General features: G+C 39.6%; 1 protein-coding gene across 9 annotated transcripts in view; it reads right to left on the bottom strand.

The window, feature by feature from the left end:
• Positions 1–23,448, bottom strand: part of IDE (insulin degrading enzyme) — a 112,792-nt gene that overhangs the window by 18,018 nt on the left and 71,326 nt on the right. For 7 of the 9 annotated variants that reach the window (XM_067709995.1, XM_067709991.1, XM_067709998.1 and 4 more), the window contains 6 exons: positions 13,018–13,120; positions 10,965–11,087; positions 8,648–8,730; positions 5,428–5,572; positions 2,574–2,684; positions 419–539 (listed from right to left, as the gene is read on the bottom strand). In XM_067709995.1, the coding sequence (XP_067566096.1) occupies positions 419–539; positions 2,574–2,684; positions 5,428–5,572; positions 8,648–8,730; positions 10,965–11,087; positions 13,018–13,120 (686 nt within the window). Of the gene's footprint in view, positions 1–418; positions 540–2,573; positions 2,685–4,798; positions 4,944–5,427; positions 5,573–8,647; positions 8,731–10,964; positions 11,088–13,017; positions 13,121–23,448 lie in introns of all 9 variants that reach the window. The other 2 variants (XM_067709990.1, XM_067709993.1) reach the window with 1 other exon arrangement.

The following is a 23,448-nucleotide window of genomic DNA, read 5'->3' as shown; positions in this document are numbered from 1 at the left end:
AACAAAAACAAAAACAACAAAAATGCCTAAGCATTCTTTCTGTGTGATAAGACTTTCAAGCTCAGCCCTTTTTTCCTTTTTTGAAAACTTCAATATTAACAAGGTAAGTGCTTGGGTCAAAACACTGTCATCTGCAGAAATCTGTTAACAGTAATAACTGACTATTGTGGGTCCAGGTTGAAAACAGCAAATGTGGTTATAAACTGCCTGAATACAAAAGCCACTTCAAAGGCCACCACTGCTTTTCTAAAAACAAAAACAAAACAAAAACAAAAAAACCCAAAAAACAGTATGCACAGCTGGCTTTAATGGAACTACAAGTCATTAGAAAGCATAAATACTAGGTAATAGGATAAAACCAAAATGATTTTAGAAAAGAATGAAGAAAGCATTAGGCTATAAGTAGAAAGAGTCTCACCATCCAGGGCTTCTTTCAATTCATCTTTAGTCCAGGCCACTTCAGTCATCAGCAAGCGGAGGTAGTACATGGCGTGCTGGTGAGGCTGTTCAGCTCGGAAATTGTTAAGAGATCGCATATACTAGTGAAGGGAGACGTGGGTTTGTTAATTTTATCGATCTTTTTAAAATCATTTCAAAAGGTCAGCTATAATCAAACTTCATTTTGCATAAATGATGTGTTAAATGGGATGCAGAGATATCTGCTTCATCTTCCTTTTCGAAGTTATGTAATTTAGAATGGGACTTACTCCTCTCTCCCTTTGATACATACTTAAACTAAAGAGCATGCTTTTTCTTTCTTTTTTCTTGAAGTCTTATTTTTTTAAAGTAATTTTTTTGTTTTTTGTGCCCATAATTAAGAAATGTAAAGTTAAAGTTAAGAAATGTAAAAGGTAAAATTCTGAGAACAGAACTTCAATTAAATTCAATTAAAATATATGTTCCTTATAACACCAGAAATAGTATCAGGAGTGAGGTGTGTACACTGAGTCTTAAAAATGATTGCGGACCTCCCTGGTGGCGCAGTGGTTAAGAATCCGCCTGCTAATGCAGGGGACACAGGTTCGAGCCCTGGTCCGGGAAGATCCCACATGCTGTGGAGCAACTACGCCTGTGCACCACAACTACTGAGCCTGCGCTCTAGAGCCCGTGAGCCACAACTACTGAGCCCGTGTGCCACAACTACTGAAGCCCATGTGCCTAGACCCCATGCTCTGCAACAAGAGAAGCCACCACAATGAGAAGCCTGCACACCTCAACGAAGAATAGCCCCCGTTCACCGCAACTAGAGAAAAGCCCGCATGCAACAACGAAGACCCAACGCAGCCAAAAATAAATTAAATAAATAAAATTTAAAAAACGATTGCATGTTGTATTTTCAAAAGGTTTATTTTTTTTTTTGCCATACTGCAAGGCATGAAGGATCTTACTTCCCTGACCAGGGATCGAACCTGTGCCCTCTGCAGTGGAAGCTTGGAGTCTTAACCACTGGACCACCAGAGAAGTCTTGGGCATACTTTTTCTTTGTCCAGGCTGCTGCTTTAACCCCAGCATCTGACATGTACTCTAAGTACCTTCACTACGGGATCTCTTTCATCTCTCAGAAAGTTATCCCCAGTTTTCAAGGCCTCCATCTCTTGGCATCCTTTAATTCTTCACCATAAGGTCATCCCAAAAGTCTCTCTAAGCAAGCAACATGGATATGTATATATATAAAATATTGAATCTTGATTTGAAAACTGATGATAATTTCTTTGGGTGTACAATGAAGGTCATAGTTTGGCTTTTAAAGTAGCTATCCATCCCATATTTCCATTACTGGACCAACCATGAGTTGAATTTAAGTGGAAGATAACATCAAGTCTAAATAGTCTGCCCTAATGTGACAAGGCTGCATGGAAGGCTGAGGTCCCTCCTGCAGAATAGAGGGTTCTTCTTTTTTTTTTTTCCTTTTTATTTATTTGTTTGTTTGTTTACTTATTTATTTTTTATTTTTGGCTGTGTTGGGTCTTCATTGCTGCACGTGGGCTTTCTCTAGTTGCAGCGAGCGAGGGCTACTCTTCGTTGCAGTTCACAGGCTTTTCACTGCGGTGGCTTCTCTTGTTGCAGAGCACAGGAGCTAGGCACGTGGGCTTCAGTAGTTGTGGCTCATGGGCTCTAGAATGCAGGCTCAGTAGTTGTGGCGCATAGGCTTAGCTGCTCTGCGGCATGTGGGATCTTCCCAGACCTGGGCTCGGACCTGTGTCCCCTGCACTGGCAGGCGGATTCTTAACCACTGAGCCACCAGGGAAGCCCTAGAGTGTTCTTCTTAAATGGAGGTTGGATGAAACCTTCAAGGAGTCCCTGAAAGCCACTAGGTCTACCTCAGGCTCTTCTCTGAAAGTCAGTGCTATCCTAGCTCTTAGGGCCTACAGAGAAAGGGGCCAGGTGTCCACCAGAGTCTCCCAGGCTTTCCTTCTGGATAGAGTATAGGATTCAGCAAAGATAGGATAAAATGACTGCCACAGGGTTATGAATGCTTCTTTTCCTCCTCGCCTCTTTTTCAAAAATGTTCATAATGTGGCAATATCACCTTATGAATTAAAAAATTATAAAAATAAGTTGAGAAAACTTACTGCCTCTTTGATAATTTCAAATCTTTTTTCATCAATCTCAAAGGTAGCCATTTTTTCAATGATCTTCTTTAGCAAAATTGGCTGCTTGTCATTATAACCTTTCACCGAGAGCTACGGAAAGAGTTCAGGATATTAAAAGTCTAAAATTAACATGAAACAACTTCAACTTGACTTTAAAACATGTAGAAAATCCCCAAACCAGGTGTATCAAAATAAAAATAAAACAAGAAATTAAATGAATTTCATTTCTCATATAGTTCGACACTTAGGAAGATAACATTGACCATCTTTATTTACTAATATCCAAAAGCATATGCTTTTCCTAAACAAAAACAATAGCAGGAAAACTTACCTGGTGCCAAACTACGGCAGTACACACTATATATCATCAAAATTCAAGTTCTCATTAAGTCAAAATTAATTATAGAATGTGTTTTAAATTTAACCTTCAAAAAGAATTTCTAAAGAATGGCAGGCTTAAGATTTTTATAGTTGTGTTAAGAAGGTAAAAATCATAGGGGAGGGTTACCTAGCAAACTACTGGATATGTCCCCAAATTGTTTATATTTAAATATTTTTAAAAATCATCTTTTAAGAAATCAGGAAGTCCCAATTTTGTATCATATGGCATTTTGCCACTTTTCTTGTCCAATGTTGCCCAATAATGGTCCTTAGGTCTCACTACTTGCTTGTTTGATGAGTTCTGCTGATGTACCAAAAGCCAGTGGCAAAACAGATGTGAAGTAAGGATACACTGTATGTACTGTCTGGATTTTGCCTTAGGACAATCTACTTTAATAGTTTCTGAAAGCATAACGTTTTGAAAAGCAGGGGAAGCCTATTATCACATTTCCTACTATTATATTGCCACATGGTGGCACCCACAGAGGTTAGAGGATACACTGGAACTAGAATATCTCTGGACGCCTCTACCTTATGAAAATTGATAGGCAAGGGGCTTCCCTGGTGGTGCAGTGGTTGAGAGTCCGCCTGCCGATTCAGGGGACACGGGTTCGTGCCCCGGTCCGGGAAGACCCCACATGCCACGGAGCGGCTGGGCCCGTGAGCCATGGCCGCTGAGCCTGCGCGTCTGGAGCCTGTGCTCCGCAACGGGAGAGGCCACAATGGAGAGACGCCCGCGTACCGCAAAAAAAAAAAAAAAAGAAAAAGAAAAAGAAAAAGAAAAAGAAAATTGATAGGCAAGTATCTCAGCAGGAGTGAAGGTCACTGCCCATGGAAAGCACATCCTGTACTGTGGGAACTAGACTGACAACTAGCAGAAAGCCCATCTGTCACACATTAAAAATGATTTATTTTAATGGTGATATGCTACTAAAACTCAACAGCAAAAAATAAACCATAGATTATTACTTTTCTATTTGGATTTTATTTTGACCTCTGAGCTTCAAATTTCCCTGGACTCTGAGAATGGTTAGGTTATATATATTCTTATACATTAAACAAAAACTACCAGAGAAGTTACTTGTATGAAGAAAAAAAGTCACCGCAAAATAAATAAAATTTAAAAACCCTAAAACCTTTTGTATAGAATTAGAAAGAGTACACAGTGCATGCTCTCATTTTAGTTGTTATGAAAACATACAACATATTTTTAAGAAAAGTGAAGGTGAATGTGTGCTAGAAGAGGGATGTTAATTTGGAAATGAGATATAAGTTTGGAAACATAACAGAAACGGTTTCAAGAGAAAGGATCTAGTTATTTCTTGGGATGCATTTAATAATGTTTATCTTAAAACACACTTAAAAGTAGTTAATGATACATGCTACAAGATAAATTAAATGAAAATGTCAGTCATATTTGAACACAGGAACTTTCTACTACTGTCAGCAGAAATAAAGAAGCTTATAATATAAGTAAAATTCAGCACCACAACAGTAACTATGGGTATCTTTCACTTACAGATGTTAATATATTCAAATACATGGAAAGAACAACATGCTTTCAGGATTAATATGTTAAACATTTCAAGCAGAGGAACATGCAAATAAACGTAGCATAAATACATGTTCACAAGATGCACTAAACTCTACTAAATCATTTGTTAGTGGAACTAATACTAACTTGAGTTCTTCAATCATTAAAAAGGTGCAAGGAAAAAACCATCAATCTTCTTGTTTTAAAATGCAGAAGTTAATAGTTTTCCCAAGCTCAACATAATGCTTAAACGGTGTGACGCCTTTTCTTTCGTTTTCATTTTACTTACAAGTATTGCATTCATTCCTGATGCAATGCCATAGCTCAAACCTGAGAGGCGTGCTGCATATGTATACTCTTTTAAATCATCCTTCAATAACCTGATAAACAGGTATGTCATGTTGCAATGGAGAGGATCAGCATAAATGTAGCGACTAACAAAAAGAAAAACAAAAGAAATGCTTTGATACCTCAAGCAGTGGCATGGTAATGAAGAAACATGACCGAAGAGTATGAATATGCAGCCTCATGATCTGAATTTCTAGGGAAATAGTATAGGCCAACCTTTTGTTTTACAATGGCAGGAAGACTTCATTCTCTGTTGTCAAAGACCAAGACTTCAGATACAGAATGGGAGAGGTCTAAACCTAAATCAGGGTCCAATTTTGTTTTGAGGAGAAAAATATGATAGTCTGATGAAAGATGTTTAAAAAAAAAGAAATCAAGGAAAATTTGCATAATATGAATGGCACATTGCTGAATACTTAACAGTAAGAGCTAACTTAAAAATTAAATGATGCGAAAATATGATTAGTCACAAAAAAAGAAATTAAACTCACACCCTCAATCAAAAATGCTTCCAGCAAATCAATATAAAAAATGTTGATGAGTGGAAGGCTCTAAGACGTGGGTACTTACATACATCCCATAGATGGTATTTTGGAGGTCATAGCTCAAGCCTGCTAGCTCTGCTGCATATGCATACTCGTTGAGTGAGTCTTTGAGGAGCTCAAGGTACAAATAGGCCATGTTACAGTGCAAGGGGTCCACATAAGCAAATGGGCTGGAAGAAAATGTTGACAGTAAAATAGCTGATTTATTACTTCCCAATGTGATATGGCCTTTCGAGATGGATCAAGGAACTGAACAGGGGTTAAAATAACTTCCTGAAGATACACTTTGAATACACATGAATTCTCATGAGGAAAAAAACAAGATGTTTAAAAAAGAAGCTTGAAATATGCTATGTGTGCTGGTAGTGGTGAAGAGGGAGAAGGAATTGCTTACCCCAGATGGCGTGGTAGAACTGACAAGTTAGAAACACTGCGTAGGTAAGGAGGAACAGGCCAAAACGCATGCCTACATTTAGGCTAATAGGAGAAGGCATGGCTGACAGAGCTGATAACAGCATGTGTGTGTCCTCCTTCTCCCTCTAAGCAAGCCATACCCTTGGTGGACAGGAGGATGAGATTGAGAAGTTTGTGTGCTATGATTATATAAACTTAAAAGGGAAAAACTGAGACTTGAAAGAGAAAGATTAAGACCTGTGAAAATGTTAGCTTATCTCTTGAGTTTCCTCCCAAACCAAGAGACTGGAACACTGTCAGTAAAGTAATTGATAATATCCATCATACAACTACAGCCAGAACTAGGAAAAAATATTAAAACAGGAAAATTTTTAAGTGAGAAAGAGCAACAAAAGAGAGGAAATAATTACAGAGTGCAAGAGCTAAATAGGACCACAGAGATGACCTGACTTAAATCTTCGTTTCCCAAATAAGAAGCATCACTTTCCTCATGTCACCTGGGCTAGTAGCAGCAGAGTCAGGATTCAGATTTGAGTCAAATGACCTATTCATTTGACTATGTGACACTGCTTACCTTTATGAGAAGCAAGTAAAAGATTCCTTCATTCAACAAATATGTACTACATTCTCACTATAGTGCTAGGCACTTCTCTAGGTACTGGGAATAAAGAAGGAACAAATCAGGCAGAGTCCCTGACTTCACAGAGTTTAGAGCCTAGTTGGAAGAGACAAATAATAAATTTAAATATGATACATCAGGTGGTGATAGTGTTATGGAGAAAAACTATGCAGGGTCAGAGGAACGGGAGTGATGGGTAGTGGGACAGGAAGATTGCTAATTTACATAAAATTATTAATAAATTAAATTGTTATTATTAAAATTATTATTAATTATTAATCAAGGCCACTCTGAAAGGTGACATCTGGGTCCAGACCTGAAGGAAGCAAAGGAGCAAGCCCTGGGGATATCTGGGTGAACTTTCCAGGCTGAGGAAACAACCAGTACAAAGGACCTGAGGTAGCCTCGTGGCTTGGTTTGTTTGGCAGCAAATTAAAAATTTCACTCTATCTATAGCACAGTAAATATAACCGACGCACTGACATCAGAGCCAGAAATTTTATCAAAAACTGATAATTAAGTAAAAATAGGGGTAAAATGCTTAGCTACAGAGAATTGAAATCAAAGAGAAAATTCTAAAGCTATACATTCTCCACCTGGCAAATCTAAATAACACTCTGTCATTTAATTTTTTAAGTATTATACATGATGACAGACTTCCTTCTTTAGTCAAACAGAAGGAAGCAGTTCAGAAACTTACTAGCACAACTCACAAAAGCATCAAAGCAAAAGAGAGTCCTTGAAAGGGTTCATCCCCACAGGCACCCTTAGGTGGAAGTGCAAAGCTAGAAAACAACAAATCTGGGAGTTCAAAGTCATATGGATCAAGCTCAGAACGCAATTCCAAGAAGTGTCCTAAAATGCTGCATCCACAGCAGCTATGCTGGTGAACTGGAGAGTGTCCTAAACTAACTTTTAAAAGAGAACATGATTCAAGTGGAATTCTTAAATCCTGGTTCACTTGTTCACTTAAAACATACTATTTTGTAACCAGATGTTATATGCTTAAATATGGATCACAGAGTTTTAAAAACTGTACATATGCATAATATTATCCTATTTCTGAAAAGATTAAAAGGATAGACACAAACAGAAAATTTATTTAAGAACGTACAAGAAACCTAATAGTGTTTACCTCTAGAGAGACCAGAACACGGAGACGGATTGGTGGGAAGCAGACATTTTAAATTCTGAGAACTATGCTAGGCAGTTTAGAGAACGCAAACATATCAAATGGTCTCTCAAAAGGTATTCTGAAGCCAGATCATAGAAGCCAAATGGGAAAGTGTGACAAGCTGCTTAGAGGGTTAAAAATATCACTCTGAACTATCAAAAAATAAAACCAGTTTTGTAATGCTCTCTACCAACAGCAAGCCATAATCAGAAAGCCCATGTTTGATGTAAACAAACAAACAAACAAAAAACAACACCAACAATCTCAGCGCAGCTCTAGATAATCTATGAATCTCATGCTATAAATAAACAATGTTTACATCCCTACAGTCTCAACATACTTGTTTGTGAACTATTAACTTCCTACATAAGAGATTCTTTTTCTCTTTTCTAAAACATTTAAAACACATCCAGCTTTAATTTCATGCCAAGCAAATCAAATAAAAATTAATGAAAAAGTTGATCATTATACTGAACATTATTAAAAAATGATCGGTTTATTTTATAAACACAAACCACTGAATTTTAGAAATATAAAATTATAGAGTGCAAACTCACAAAGTAAAATTTAAATTGAGTGATAACATTATCACACAAATAAAAGGAGATAGAGATAAACTAAAGATTTATACTGAGAAATCATTGCAACAGTAGCATTATTCAGAAATTTTATTAAACATCTTCTACCAAGCCCGGGATACAGAAAGCAATATCTGAGGGCTCCAGACAATTAAAGGGCTGGAAGGGATTCAAGATCATTTAGTAACGACTACCTCTTCTTCTGGGCAAGTTCCAGGAATATAAAACCAAAACCACAACAGAAAAAACCACCCCAAATTATTTAATCTTTCTTCAGTGAAACTTCTGGTGAGTCTACAGCCTTCCCTTAACAGGAAGGAGCAGCTTTTCTTTGTCTAGGCTAAAAAACTCTAATTCCTTTTATTTCCAGACATAGGTCCTTAAGGAAGCAAAGAAAACTTTCAGAAGTGTAATTGTTGATTTTCATAGGAAGCTTTGTAGCTAGATTCATTTTACGTACCTGAAAAATTCAAAGTTGAGACAGGCCTTGGGCAAGAAAAACTTATCATCTTGTTTGAACCAGAGTTTGCTCATAGCTGTATCCTGTGATGGAGAAACAGTATGTTTAGGGAAATACAGGCACATTCGACAAAAATCTTCAATCAAATCACTCTTCAAGAGGAGGAGGACAGAGGCAATAGCTGAGCTTTGTTCTGGAGAGACTGCTGTCCCATGGCCTTGAAGCATACTCAGAGGGTCAGCTGGTGGGAAGCTGGAGAGATGACTGGTGATTCCAGTAGTAGAGAGAAATCACCCTCTTATCAGCACCCTGGGTCAAAGAGATGGGGACACAGTGGAGGAAGAGACAGACAGGTGAAGCCAATACCAACTGTCCTGTCCCTGTCTTTCTGGATGCAGGGACACAGATGCAGGAGTCCTTGGGGGCGGGGGTGTGTGTGTGGCAGCCAGCCACCAAAGTGGGCCACATGGATCCCTGCCTGCTGGAATTCACACCCTTGTGTGGTCCTCTCTCCTGCACTGGACCAGGGTTGGTCTCTGTCTGACCAACAGATTATGGCAGATGTGATGATACGACACTTCTGAGATTAGATTATAAAAGACACTGTGGCTTCCACCTTGATCACTCATTTTCCCTCTTAGATCACTCACTTTGGGGTAAGCCAGCTGCCATGTCACGCAACTCTATGGAGAGGCCCATGTACCGAAGAACTAAGGCCTGCCCAAAGCCACACAAATGAACTTGGAATAGAATCCTCCAGCCCTAGTTGAGCCTTCAGATGACCAAAGTCCCAGCTCACAGCTTGACCATAACCTGAGAGACCCTGAGCCAGAACTACCCAACTAAGCTACTTCCACATTCCTGTCCCTTGGAAACTGCATGAGATAAAATAAGTGTTTGTTGTTTTAAACTGCTGAATTTTAGAGTAATTTGTTACACTGCAACGGATAACTAACACAGCCAAGGATGAACAAATAAGCTACTCCTTTGCCTCTCCACTCACTCATTCATACTATATTTCAAAAAGTCTTAGGGACTTCCCTGGTGGTCCAGTGGCTAAGAATCTGCCTTCCAATGCAGGGGATGCGGGTTCAATCCCTGGTTGGGGAACTAAGACCCCACATGCTGCAGAGCAACTAAGCCTGTGTGCCACAGCTACTGAGCCTGCACGTCACAACTAGAGAGCCCGTGTGCCACAACTACAGAGTCCACGCTCTCTGGAGACCGCATGCCACAACTAGAGAGAAGCCCACGCGCTGCAATAAAGAGCCCACACACCGCAACGAAAGATCCCGCAAGCTGCGAAGAAGATCCTGCGTACTAAAACTAAGACCTGACGCAGCCAAATAAATTTTAAAAAAAAAGTCTTAAAGTTCACTTGAAACTACCTTGAAACTCTGACAAGAGATATAAATGGTTTAATGTTCTCCTTAGTTTATGCTAAGATGGCCTATTTAAAACAAACAAAAAATAAAAATAGGAAAAGTAAATAAGCTTTCTCTTTGAATAACCTAAACTATAACTCATTAAAATGTCATTTTTAAAGAAAAATGATTGTCTCATTAATAATCTAGTTGCTTGAGATAAATTAAATTTCATAGTCCTAAACACTAATTCTCATCTCATTGAGTTAATCTGAATGTTAGGTCATTTGAAGAAAAGGGAAAGAAAGATGCTTGTCTATGGTGGTAAGTTTAGAAAGAGTTAGTTTTAAAGTTTAGAAAAGAGGATGTACTGTAATAATTTGATCCATGTTTCTACACAATCTACCCAAGGTGTGAAATAATGACATGAAAAGAACATTCTGAAAAAGAAAACACCCTCCTCAATCGTTCTTCCCACTGGTTTATAACTCCATTAACTTCATATAGCGCTCTGTCAAAATGAGAAAGAATTGTTTTTAAGGGCAGGAAATCCAACAGCTTCCCCTGGATATGCTCTCTTCCAGGCTTTAGAGATTCTTTCTTATCTCTAACTTTCATGATGCAGCAAAAATCTACTTCCTTATTGGGTCTTCAGTGAACATGGAAAAAAGCCCTCTTTCAATAGACTTGTAGTTACATTCCAGACTTACTATTTTATTGTCTGCAAAGAAAACAATTCCCTAGATTCTATGCTGTATAGTAGTTTTGTTTGTTTTAAAATGTCTAGCTTTTTAATATTTCTTGTAGTTATTCTCTCTGCAACTTTTCTGTTATCTATAGGGTGTGAGCCCCGCAAACCAACATAGTATCAAAGGCAAGAAAACATCTCTCTAGTCCCTTCTATGTAATAGGTCTGTCCCCTAAATTTAATATCAATGATTCTAACGTATTACCTTAATAAGAGAAGGGTATGGTGTTGCTTCTTTTTCTAATGATAAAATCTCAAAATTTGTAGGAATAAATTCATTCTTCGTTGGAAGTTTAAATTTCCCATTCAGATCAGCATTTTGCCATTTCTGGATGAACAGTGAAAACATACACACACACACATAAAAGCAATTAGAATCTGATTTAAGAGTTTAAAACAGTCACATTGCTTAATATCTAGGCAAATAATAAGAGAATAAATGTCACACAGCATTCTCTTCCATCATATATAAAAAGGCTACTCCCAAGATCTATCAATGACTTTTCATGAAAGTTGAACTGGAGTCTCTGGAACTAATCAAGGTTTTACACTCATCTATCTTTCCTCTTTACACATGTCTAAAATGACCAGCTGAGGTGAAGGAACAATCTGAGACTGTGGAACTGAGGCTAACTGGTCCATATGAAGATCATGTTTGCTCCAGCTCTTTAAAGAATGGAGAATAATCTGCACAGAGATAAATACCCACAACTGCTAGACAACAGGTCATTTAAAAGAGTTAAACTTTCAGCTACACTATATTACTTGAATGTATGGCTTGAAAACTAGGTTAAAGGGGGCTTCTCTGACTTCAGCACTTCTAAAGGCCTGGTCTACTTCTCTCCCAGACGACCACATGCATTTTCAAGTGGACCAATATTTCAAGCATAAGGTTAAGGACAAAGTTGAGATTTAACTCTGGATTGTGGGACAGGATCGACACAACCTGCAGGTTGGATCTGTTCCATGGGCTGCTTCCAAAAGCTAACTGAGGCAGATCAAACCACGATTGATGAACTCTGATTTATAAGACTTTTCATTATTTTTTAAAAAAAGCAACCAACTGCCAATGATTCTGGGTTTAGTAATTTGGTCTCCAGCTGATGTGGCACAGCCTTGCAGCTCCTGTAGTTCTATTTTGGTCCCTGCATTTGTGTCTTTTGGCACTGGGATGGTGGGGATGGTGGCCATGGCCATATTATTTATATGTAGCAACTTAAGTCCCCAGTATGGCTGAATCGTAGGGACTGGTAAACACTTAGCAAGTAATTTCACTGCTGAGCTTCCAGATCAATTTGTTTAAATTCCCATTTGGGGCGGGTTTGTCATGGTCAGAATTTGGTGAACAGGGGTTTTCTCTTGTTTGAGGGTTAGTTCACACCCAGCACTAATTCATGGGAGATCAGCTTTCCTCACAGTTTAGTAAGATGGACATTTTCATGTACTAAAGGGCTTCAGTCATCTCCTTATGTGCTGTGAATATGTCAGAAAAGTACCAGTAATAATTTTTCTTTCTTAAACTACTTTTTTCTGTATCGTCATTACCCTGGTACATTTAAGAAATATCCATTACCCAAGTTTAACTAGAATTTAGTCAGAGCAAGGTTTTCTGGTGTCGCCCCATGAATAAAGGACACAGTCTCAAAGCTACACAGCCAACGAGAACCAAAAAAGAAAAAGTACTGGACCAGTAGATAAGACTCACAAACAAAATCCTGACTCCTGATGAATGGGGTAACACACTATCTATACATACCTGTTTTGAAACAAATCATAATGACCCTATGTTGACAAAAAGAGCAATGATACAATACGAGGCATAAAATATAGCCCCTCCTAAAGTGAAGATGGTATGAATCCCAGAAATTGCTCCCCGCCTGTGCTCACAGCAAGATCGTGAGCTCTCAGCCCTTGCATCTGTCTTTCAGGTTCTCTATTTCCATCTCTTCCTGCCTGTCTTGGTGCCTCTGCAACCCTGTGTACTTTGGACTTCATTGATCTTTGACCGCATGAGACTTGGAGTCTGCTTTACAGCCCTGCTGGTCTGACAGGCAGACGAGAAGGTGGCTACAGTATCATTTCTTCATGCAAAACCTAAGCTCCAGCTCTCCACCTCCCTGTTCACTCCTCTTGGGATGGTACAGACAGTGCTGGGCCATCACTCTCCACACTTTGGGCTGTGAATTGGTTGATCTAGGGAGCTCATATTCTTGTGTGTCCCTCACACATCAGCTTATTCACAGATGGGTTAACCCTACCTTAATGACTTCATCTGGTATAGCTTCTTGCTTATACTGGGTTCCGTACCATTCTTCTGTGCAATCAGTTTTTCCTTCAAAAGATTTGGAAACTATTGCAACCCTAGAGATAGATGGAAAAAAACCCTATAAACTCATGTTGTATACATAAATTTATAGAATCTGACTCACAAAAATATAAATAATATCCAAGAATGTGTTGGGCCTCTACAACCCAGTAAGTCCTATGAGGCCTAGCTGAAACAGCAATGTATGTACAGAAGTCTTTGATCATAGTCTCTGTTATCCTTTGGTTATAGCCCATCATTTTTGGTATGAAAAGCTGCTTGCAAGAAAGATTCTTGTTATGAATGCTTTTGACTAAAACCTTAAAAGAAGAGTAGCTAGGGAAAAAAGTGGAACCAGGTCAGTTGAAAAACAGTCCTTAAAAAAGCACAACAAAGTACTCCCTCCCAGGAACAGCTCAGGCCCCAGGGTTACAAGAATGGATAAGAAAATTTGTTGGCTCATTCAGAGATCCAAAAAAAATTAAAAACACACTTTCATTATAACTTGCTAAGTTTGTACACTGTTATTTTTTTTTCCTGCCAGACACCACCATCAACCGTATGTACTACATGTACACTGGCCTTCCTGATGCTAGGGGAGACAGGGACACGACCAAGAAAACATCTCTATCTTTCTCTGATGGGGTAGTAGAAAGAGCACAGAAGAGAAGTCAGAAGGAAAGAAAGTTCAGGGAGGGAACGTAGAGGTAAAATAATGTCAAAAGATTACAAGTAGAGGAGCGAAAGGAGCTCTATACCAGTGGAGCTTCTGTCCCTGTGTGGATCATCATGGACAGTTCTGCCTCTGCCGCCTTTTAACTATCAAAGTTGGAATCATTTCACTCTGACTAGCAGGCTCAACCCCAGGCTGGGACCAATCCTACTTTGAATCTTGCAGATAGAGGACTAGGCCAATAGCTTGGAAGGCTTGCCATGCAGTCAGTCCTGTTATTGGTTTCACTTCTTCTTTACGTCCCAATTCAAACAACTAGGTTCACGTCTGTTCCTGCTTATTCTCACTTGTCCTCCCAGAGGTTAGTTTCTAGCCTCTGAATGTCGGTCTCACAGCTGAAAGCCCACTGGTTGCAGTCAAAACTCCCCTCTACTGAACACCCATTAATTTTCAGGATCCTGATCTCTGTGTTCCAAACACCTGCCCATCATTGGACCTCCCCAATTTCAATGCCTGACTGTCTGAACCACCATCTATTCCTTATTCATTCTAGATAAAATACTCTACCTGGCTAGCTAGACTTGGCTTTCTCACTTGCTTCAGGGTAGATATCATAAGCAATCTGACTCACACTATCTGTTAGAATGACTGACTAATCTTCCAGTTTAAGGTGTTCCTGATCTGGCCTAACTGCCACTGACCACTATCAGTTCTAGAAAACATGCTAAATAAGAATATGTTCGACAGAAACATACGGAAGAATCATAGGGTTTAACAGACGAAAGAGTTCTGCTATTGTATCTAGAAGAAGTGATACATGTTGGCTATCTGAAAATCCTGTATGAGGGGTATGTGTAGTGTATACAGAACGCACACGGCCACATGAAGGGTATGTGATGTTTCTTAAGGGCATTCATTCAATACATGACAGAGCCAGCTAAGAGTCAGTCATAGAAATTGCTTCTATTCCTGTTGATTTTTCAAAGAATGAATGGAATGATTCTCAGGGAGACCTCTGAGAAACATGTTAGGAAGTAAAATTCCGTGCTAGAGAGGTGGCATTCCATCTTCTCTTCCATGAGATGCTTGATTTGGGAAGTTTATTACATAGATGGCTCTGGTTTCCCTGAATGACAGCCCATGGATCAGAATAATGAACAAGGGATTGATTACAACTTGTGAAGACTGGAGCATTCATTTGGCAGTGGACTTGCCCTCTGGAACAGGAAAACTTTAAACTCAGTTCTGAGAGAGAAAGTGAAAAAACTTGGGAAAAGCTATCAAATGCTCTGGAGGATGACTATATGACACAGAAGGAAGCAGACCCTGGAGGCTGTCCAGTGATGCTCAGGTTAAAAAAGGAGGAGAATGGAGATTTATTAGTTACGATACTAAGGGATCTAGATAGTTAGATACCAAAGTAAAGTGTATGGGGTAACAGTTGACATGTTACCATAAGGAAGTAAATATGAGGTAGATAAGTGTAGCTCCTCAAACTAGAGAAATACCAAATACTGGCCTAACAAAAAGAGATACCTTTGCAGACCAAGAGTTAGCATACCATCAAGGAATTCAAAACTGAAATACAATGGAAGAGTATGTACTTTCAAATAAATTACGAAGGGCGAATAACAGAAGAGACAGAGTAGACACAGGTCAAATGTATACAGAAATCTATGAACCAGAGTGTGGAACCGCGAGAGCACCTGAATTAGGAGAAAAGGAGAAAAGAGTCACAATAATTGAGGTACACACAGAGAGCTGCAGTATATTTAACTGCAGACAATTGAGAAAACTGGCACAGACACTGCAGCATCTTAGACTACCTGCTGGAAACCTAATTATACTAAAAAATAGTCTCCATGAGTTTTTTTCTTAAATATGTGTGTGTGTTGAGGGGTGAGGGGGGAATGCCACTCTTCAATTCCATCCACAAAGAATTGGCTACTGACATGGTCCTTAGAAATGTGAGAGGAAATGGCCTCTTATTTTCATACTGAAGCTTATAACAGTAAGAAAAGGAAACAGTGGGCTAGAACGAATGCTGACTGTTGACTTCCAGTCAGCCATTTAGAAGTGTTCAGTGGGAATGAATAGCTGTTGCTGCTGATGGAATCCATTCAGAAATAATCCTGACTACAGACATTAAAAGGCAATATGGTTCCCCAGGAATGAATTCTCATGAGACCTTTGCAAATAATCCCTGAGAGAGAAAAGAGGGAAGACAGCCAAGAATGAGAAGAGGCTTCACAGGTAACCATGATAAATTAAAAAAGAATTAGTAGAAAGTGCACAGATCTGGCCATGAGAAACTTGGATTCTGGTCGATACCGTGACTCACTTTCTTTGAGATCTTGCCAAAATCACAGTTAAGATCTAAATTAAGCAAGTCTCTGGGCTTCGGTTTCATTACTTTTTAAATAGGGATTCAAACTAGATGAACTCTGTCCTTCTAATAGTAGATTTCCACAGTATCATGGTATCAAATCATATTTTTAAAAGATACACAACAGAGGAAAAAAGAAAGCACAAAAAAAATCTACTGATGACAGATTCTAAGTCAAACTTCAAAAACAGTGACAGGAAGGCTAAAGTGCTAAGAAATTGAAGTTCATGAAATGTGCTCGAAAATTATTTTAAAAAACGGTTTCTTAAAGTAAGAAGGAATCAAGAAAGGTTAGGCTAAAAATTCAATCAGCTTGAATTCTGGGCAAGATGTTTTAAAACATAGTTCCTGACTCAAGAGGGGGAAGATGGAGGAAGAGTAAGACGCGAAGATCACCTTCCTCCCCACAGATACATCAGAAATACATCTACACGTGGAACAACTCCTACAGAACACCCACTGAAGACCTGAGACCTCCCAAAAGGCAAGAAATTCCCCACGTACCTGGGTAGGGCAAAAGAAAAAAGAATAAACAGAGACAAAAGAATAGGGATGGGACCTGCACCTCTGGGAGGGAGCTGTGAAGGAGGAAAGCCCTACCCCCACTAGAAGCCCCTTCGTAGGCGGAGACTGTGGGTGGCGGAGAGGGAAAGCTTCGGAGCCGCGGAGGAGAGCACAGCAACAAGGGTGCGGAGGGCAAAGCGGGGAGATTGCCGCACAGAGGATCGGTGCCGACCGGCACTCACCAGCCCGAGAGGCTTGTCTGCTCACCCGCTGGGGCGGGCGGGAGCTGGGAGCTGAGGCTCGGGCTTCGGTCGGAGCGCAGGGAGAGGGCTGGGGTTGGCGGCGTGAACACAGCCTGCAGGGGGTTAGTGCACCATGGCTAGCCAAGAGGGAGTCCGGGGAAAAGTCTGGACCTGCCGAAGAGGCAAGAGACTTTTTCTTCCCTCTTTGTTTCCTGGTGCGGGAGGAGAGGGGATTAAGAGCGCTGCTTAAAGGAGCTCCAGAGACGGGCGCAAGCCGCGGCTATCAGCGCGGACCCCAGAGACGGGCATGGGAGGCTAAGGCTGCTGCTGCCGCCACCAAGAAGCCTGTGTGCGAGCACAGGTCACTATCCACACCTCCCCTGCCGGGAGCCTGTGCAGCCCGCCACTGCCAGGGTCCCATGATCCAGGGACAACTTCCCCGGGAGAACGCACGACGCGCGCCTCAGGCTGGTGCAACATCTCGCTGGTCTCTGCCGCTGCAGGCTTGCCCCGCATTCGTACCCCTCCCTCCCCTGGCCTGAGTGAGCCAGACCCCCGAATCAGCGGCTCCATTAACCCCGTCTTGTCTGAGCGAAGAACAGACGGGAGCTGTGCGAACAAAGAAGAGAAAGGGAAATTTCTCCCAGCAGCCTCAGGGGCAGCGGATTAAATCTCCACAATCAACTTGATGTACCCTGCATCGGTGGAATACCTGAATAGACAACGAATCATCCCAAATTGAGGAGGTGGACTTTGAGAGCAAGATACATTATTTTTTCCCTTTCTCCTCTTTTTGTGTGTATGTATGTGTATGCTTCTGTGTGACATTTTGTCTGTATAGCTTTGCTTTCACCATTTGTTCTAGGGTTCTGTCCGTCCGTTTTTTTGTTTGTTTGTTTTTTACTTTAAAACATTGTTTTCTGGTTTTCCCTGGTGGCGCAATGGTTGAGAGTCTGCCTGCCGATGCAGGGGACACAGGTTCATGCCCCGGTCCGGGAAGATCCTACATGCCGCGGAGCGGCTGAGCCCATGGGCCGTGGCCGCTGAGTCTGCGAGTCCGGAGCCTGTGCTCCACAACGGGAGAGGCCACAACAGTGAGAGGCCCGCATACCGCAAAAAGAAAACAAAACAAAACAAAAAAACAACCTTTCTTAATAATTATTTTTTATTTTAATAATTTTATTTTACTTTATTTTATTTTATCCCCTTCCTTCCTTCCTTCCTTCCTTTCTTTTTCTTTCTTCTTTTTCTCCCTTTTATTCTGAGCCGTGTGGATGAAAGGCTCTTGGTGCTGCAGCCAGGAGTCAGTGCTGTGCCTCTGAGGTGGGAGAGCCAACTTCAGGACACTGGTCCACAAGAGACCTCCCAGCTCCACATAATATCAAACGGCAAAAATCTCCCAGAGATCTCCAACTCAACACCAACACCCAGCTTCACTCAACGACCAGCAAGCTACAGTGCTGGACACCCTATGCCAAACAACTAGCAAGACAGGAACACAACCCCACCCATTAGCAGAGAGGCTGCCTAAAATCATAATAAGGCCACAGACACCCCAAAACACACCACCAGACGTGGACCTGCCCACCAGAAAGACAAGATCTAGCCTCATCCACCAGAACACAGGCACTAGTCCCCTCACCAGGAAGCCTACACAACCCACTGAACCAATCTTAGCCACTGGGGGCAGACACCAAAACCAATGGGAAATACGAACTTGCAGCCTGTGAAAAGGAGACCCCAAACACAGTAAGATAAGCAAAATGAGAAGACAGAAAAACACACAGCAGATGAAGGAGCAAGATAAAAACCCACCAAACCTAACAAATGAAGAAGAAATAGGCAGTCTACCTGAAAAAGAATTCAGAATAATGACAGTAAAGATGATCTAAAATCTTGGAAATAGAATAGAGAAAATGCAAGAAACATTTAACAAGGACCTAGAAGAACTAAAGATGAAACAAGCAACGATGAACAACACAATAAATGAAATTAAAAATACTCTAGAAGGGATCAATAGCAGAATAACTGAGGCAGAAGAACGGATAAGTGACCTGGAAGATAAAATAGTGGAAATAACTAATGCAGAGCAGAATAAAGAAAAAAGAATGAAAGAACTGAGGACAGTCTCAGAGACCTCTGGAACAACATTAAACACACCAACATTTGAATTATAGGGGTCCCAGAAGAAGAAGAGAAAAAGAAAGGGACTGAGAAAATATTTGAAGAGATTATAGTTGAAAACTTCCCTAATATGGGAAAGGAAATAGTTAATCAAGTCCAGGAAGCACAGAGAGTCCCATACAGGATAAATCCAAGAAGAAACACACCAAGACACATATTAATCAAACTGTCAAAAATTAAATACAAAGAGAACATATTAAAAGCAGCAAGGGAAAAATAACACACAAGGGAATCCCCATAAGGTTAACAGCTGATCTTTCAGCAGAAACTGCAAGCCAGAAGGGACTGACAGGACATGTTTAAAGTGATGAAGGAGAAAAACCTACAACCAAGATTACTCTACCCAGCAAGGATCTCATTCAGATTTGATGGAGAAATTAAAACCTTAACAGACAAGCAAAAGCTGAAAGAGTTCAGCACCACCAAACCAGCTTTACAACAAATGCTAAAGGAACTTCTCTAGGCAAGAAACACAAGAGAAGGAAAAGACCTACAATAACAAACCCAAAACAATTAAGAAAATAGGAATAGGAACATACATATCAATAATTACCTTAAATGTAGATGGATTAAATGCTCCCACCAAAAGACACAGACTGGCTGAATGGATACAAAAACAAGACCCATATATATGCTGTCTACAAGAGACCCACTTCAGACCTAGGGACACATACAGACTGAAAGTGAGGGGATGGAAAAAGATATTCCATGCAAATGGAAATCAGAAGAAAGCTGGAGTAGCAATTCTCGTATCAGACAAAATAGACTTTAAAATAAAGACTATTAGAAGAGACAAAGAAGGACACTACATAATGATCAAGGGATTGATCCAAGAATAAGATATGACAATTGTAAATATTTATGCACCCAACATAGGAGCACCTCAATACATAAGGCAAATACTAACAGCCATAAAAGGGGAAATCAACAGTAACACATTCATAATAGGGGACTTTAACACCCCACTTTCACCAATGGACAGATCATCCAAAATGAAAATAAATAAGGAGACAGAAGCTTTAAATGATACATTAAACAAGACAGACTTAATTGATATTTATAGGACATTACATACAAAAACAACAGAATACACATTCTTCTCAAGTGCTCATGGAACATTCTCCAGGATAGGTCATATCTTGGGTCACAAATCAAGCCTTGGTAAATTTAAGAAAATTGAAATCGTATCAAGTATCTTTTCTGACCACAACGCTATGAGACTAGATATCAATTACAGGAAAAGATCTGTAAAAAATACAAACACATGGAGGCTAAACAATACACCACTTAATAACGAAGTGGTCACTGAAGAAATCAAAGAGGAAATCAAAAAATACCTAGAATAAAAAGACAATGGAGACATGACGACCCAAAACTTATGGGATGCAGCAAAAGCAGTTTTAAGAGGGAAGTTTATAGCAATACAATCCTACCTTAAGAAACAGGAAACATCTCAAATAAACAACCTAACCTTGCACCTAAAGCAATTAGAGAAAGAAGAACAAAAAAACCCCAAAGTTAACAGAAGGAAAGAAATCATAAAGATCAGATCAGAAATAACTGAAAAAGAAATGAAGGAAACAATAGCAAAGATCAATAAAACTAAAAGCTGGTTCTTTGAAAAGATAAACAAAATTGATAAACCATTAGCCAGACTCATCAAGAAAAAAAGGGAGAAGACTCAAATCAATAGAATTAGAAATGAAAAAGGAGAAGTAACAACTGACACTGCAGAAATACAAAAGATCATGAGAGATTACTACGACTAACTCTATGCCAATAAAATGGACAACCTGGAAGAAATGGACAAATTCTTAGAAATGCACAACCTGCCAAGACTGAACCAGGAAGAAATAGAAAATATGAACAGACCAATCACCAGCACTGAAATTGAGACTATGATTAAAAATCTTCCAACAAACAAAAGCCCAGGACCAGATGGGTTCACAGGCGAAGTCTATCAAACATTTAGAGAAGAGCTAACACCTATCCTTCTCAAACTCTTCCAAAATATAGCAGAGGGAGGAACACTCCCAAACTCATTCTACGGGGCCACCATCACCCTGATACCAAAACCAGACAAAGATGTCACAAAGAAAGAAAACTACAGGCCAATATCACTGATGAACATAGATGCAAAAATCCTAAACAAAATACTAGCAAACAGAATCCAACAGTACATTAAAAGGACCATACACCATGATCAAGTGGGGTTTATTCCAGGAATGCAAGGATTCTTCAGTATATGCAAATCAATCAATGTGATACACCATATTAACAAATTGAAGGAGAAAAACCATATGATCATCTCAATAGATGCAGAGAAAGCTTTTGACATAATTCAACACCCGTTTATGATAAAAACCCTGCAGAAAGTAGGCACAGAGGGAACTTTCCTCAACATAATAAAGGCCATATATGACAAACCCACAGCCAACATCATTCTCAATGGTGAAAAACTGAAACCATTTCCACTAAGATCAGGAACAAGACAAGGCTGCCCACTCCACCACTCTTATTCAACATAGTTTTGGAAGTTTAGCCACAGCAATCAGAGAAGAAAAAGGAATAAAAGGAATCCAAATCAGAAAAGAAGAAGTAAAGCTGTCACTGTTTGCAGATGACATGATACTATAAATAGAGAATCCCAAAGATGCTACCAGAAAACTACTAGAGCTAATCAATGAATTTGGTAAAGTAGCAGGATACAAAATTAATGCACAGAAATCTCTGGCATTCCTATATACTAATGACGAAAAATATGAAAATGAAATTAAGAAAACACTCCCATTTACCATTGCAACAAAAAGAATAAAATATCTAGGAATAAACCTAAAGAGACAAAAGACCTGTATGTAGAAAATTATACACTGATGAAACAAATTAAAGATGATACAAATAGATGGAGAGATATACCACGTTCTTGGATTGGAAGAATCAACATTGTGAAAATGACTCTACTACCCAAAGCAATCTACAGATTCAATGCAATCCCTATCAAACTACCACTGGCATTTTTCACAGAACTAGAACAAAAAATTTCACAATTTGTATGTAAACACAAAAGACCCCGAATAGCTAAAGCAATCTTGAGAACGAAAAACGGAGCTGGAGGAATCAGGTTCCCTGACTTCGGAGTATACCACAAAGCTACAGTAATCAAGACAGTATGGTACTGGCACAAAAACAGAAATATAGATCAATGGAACAGGATAGAAAGCCCAGAGATAAACCCACGCACATATGGTCACCTTATCTTTGATAAAGGAGGCAAGAATATACAGTGGAGAAAAGACAGCCTTTTCCATAAGTGGTGCTGGGAAAACTGGACAGCTACATGTAAAAGTATGAGATTAGAACACTCCCTAACACCATACACAAAAATAAGCTCAAAATGGATTAAAGATCTAAATGTAAGGCCAGAAACTATCAAACTCTTAGAGGAAAACACAGGCAGAACACTCTATGACATAAATCACAGCAAGATCCTTTTTGACCCACCTCCTAGAGAAATGGAAATAAAAACAAAAATAAACAAATGGGACCTAATGAAACTTCAAAGCTTTTGCACAGCAGAGGAAACCATAAACAAGACCAAAAGACAACTCTCAGAATGGGAGAAAATATTTGCAAATGAAGCAGCTGACAAAGGATTAATCTCCAAAATTTACAAGCAGCACATGCAGCTCAATAACAAAAAAACAAAAAAACCAATCCAAAAATGGGCAGAAGACCTAAATAGACATTTCTCCAAAGAAGATATATAGATTGCCAACAAACACATGAAAGAATACTCAACATCATTAATCATTAGAGAAATGCAAATCAAAACTACAATGAGATATCATCTCACACCGGTCAGAATGGCCATCATCAAAAAATCTAGAAACAATAAATGCTGGAGAGGGTGTGGAGAAAAGGGAACACTTGCACTGCTGGTGGGAATGTAAATTGATACAGCCACTATGGAAAACAGTATGGAGGTTCCTTAAAAAACTACAAATAGAACTACCATACGACCCAGCAATCCCACTACTGGGCATATACCCTGAGAAAACCATAATTCAAAAAGAGTCATGTACCAAAATGTTCATTGCAGCTCTATTTACAATAGCCAGGACATGGAAGCAACCTAAGTGTCCACCATCGGATGAATGGATAAAGAAGATGTGGCACATATATACAATGGAATATTACTCAGCCATAAAAAGAAACGAAATTGAATTATTTGTAGTGAGGTGGATGGACCTAGAGTCTGTCATACATAGTGAAATAAGTCAGAAAGAGAAAAACAAATACCGTATGCTAACACATATATGGAATCTAAGGAAAAAAAAAATAAGGTCATGAAGAACCTAGGGGTAAGATGGGAATAAAGACACAGACCTACTAGAG

The sequence above is a fragment of the Pseudorca crassidens genome, chromosome 16 (genome assembly GCF_039906515.1).
Source record: "Pseudorca crassidens isolate mPseCra1 chromosome 16, mPseCra1.hap1, whole genome shotgun sequence".
Lineage (NCBI taxonomy): Eukaryota > Metazoa > Chordata > Mammalia > Artiodactyla > Delphinidae > Pseudorca > Pseudorca crassidens.
The sequence above is the reverse complement of the archived record's forward strand: the minus strand, read 5'-3'. Positions and strand labels throughout refer to the sequence as shown.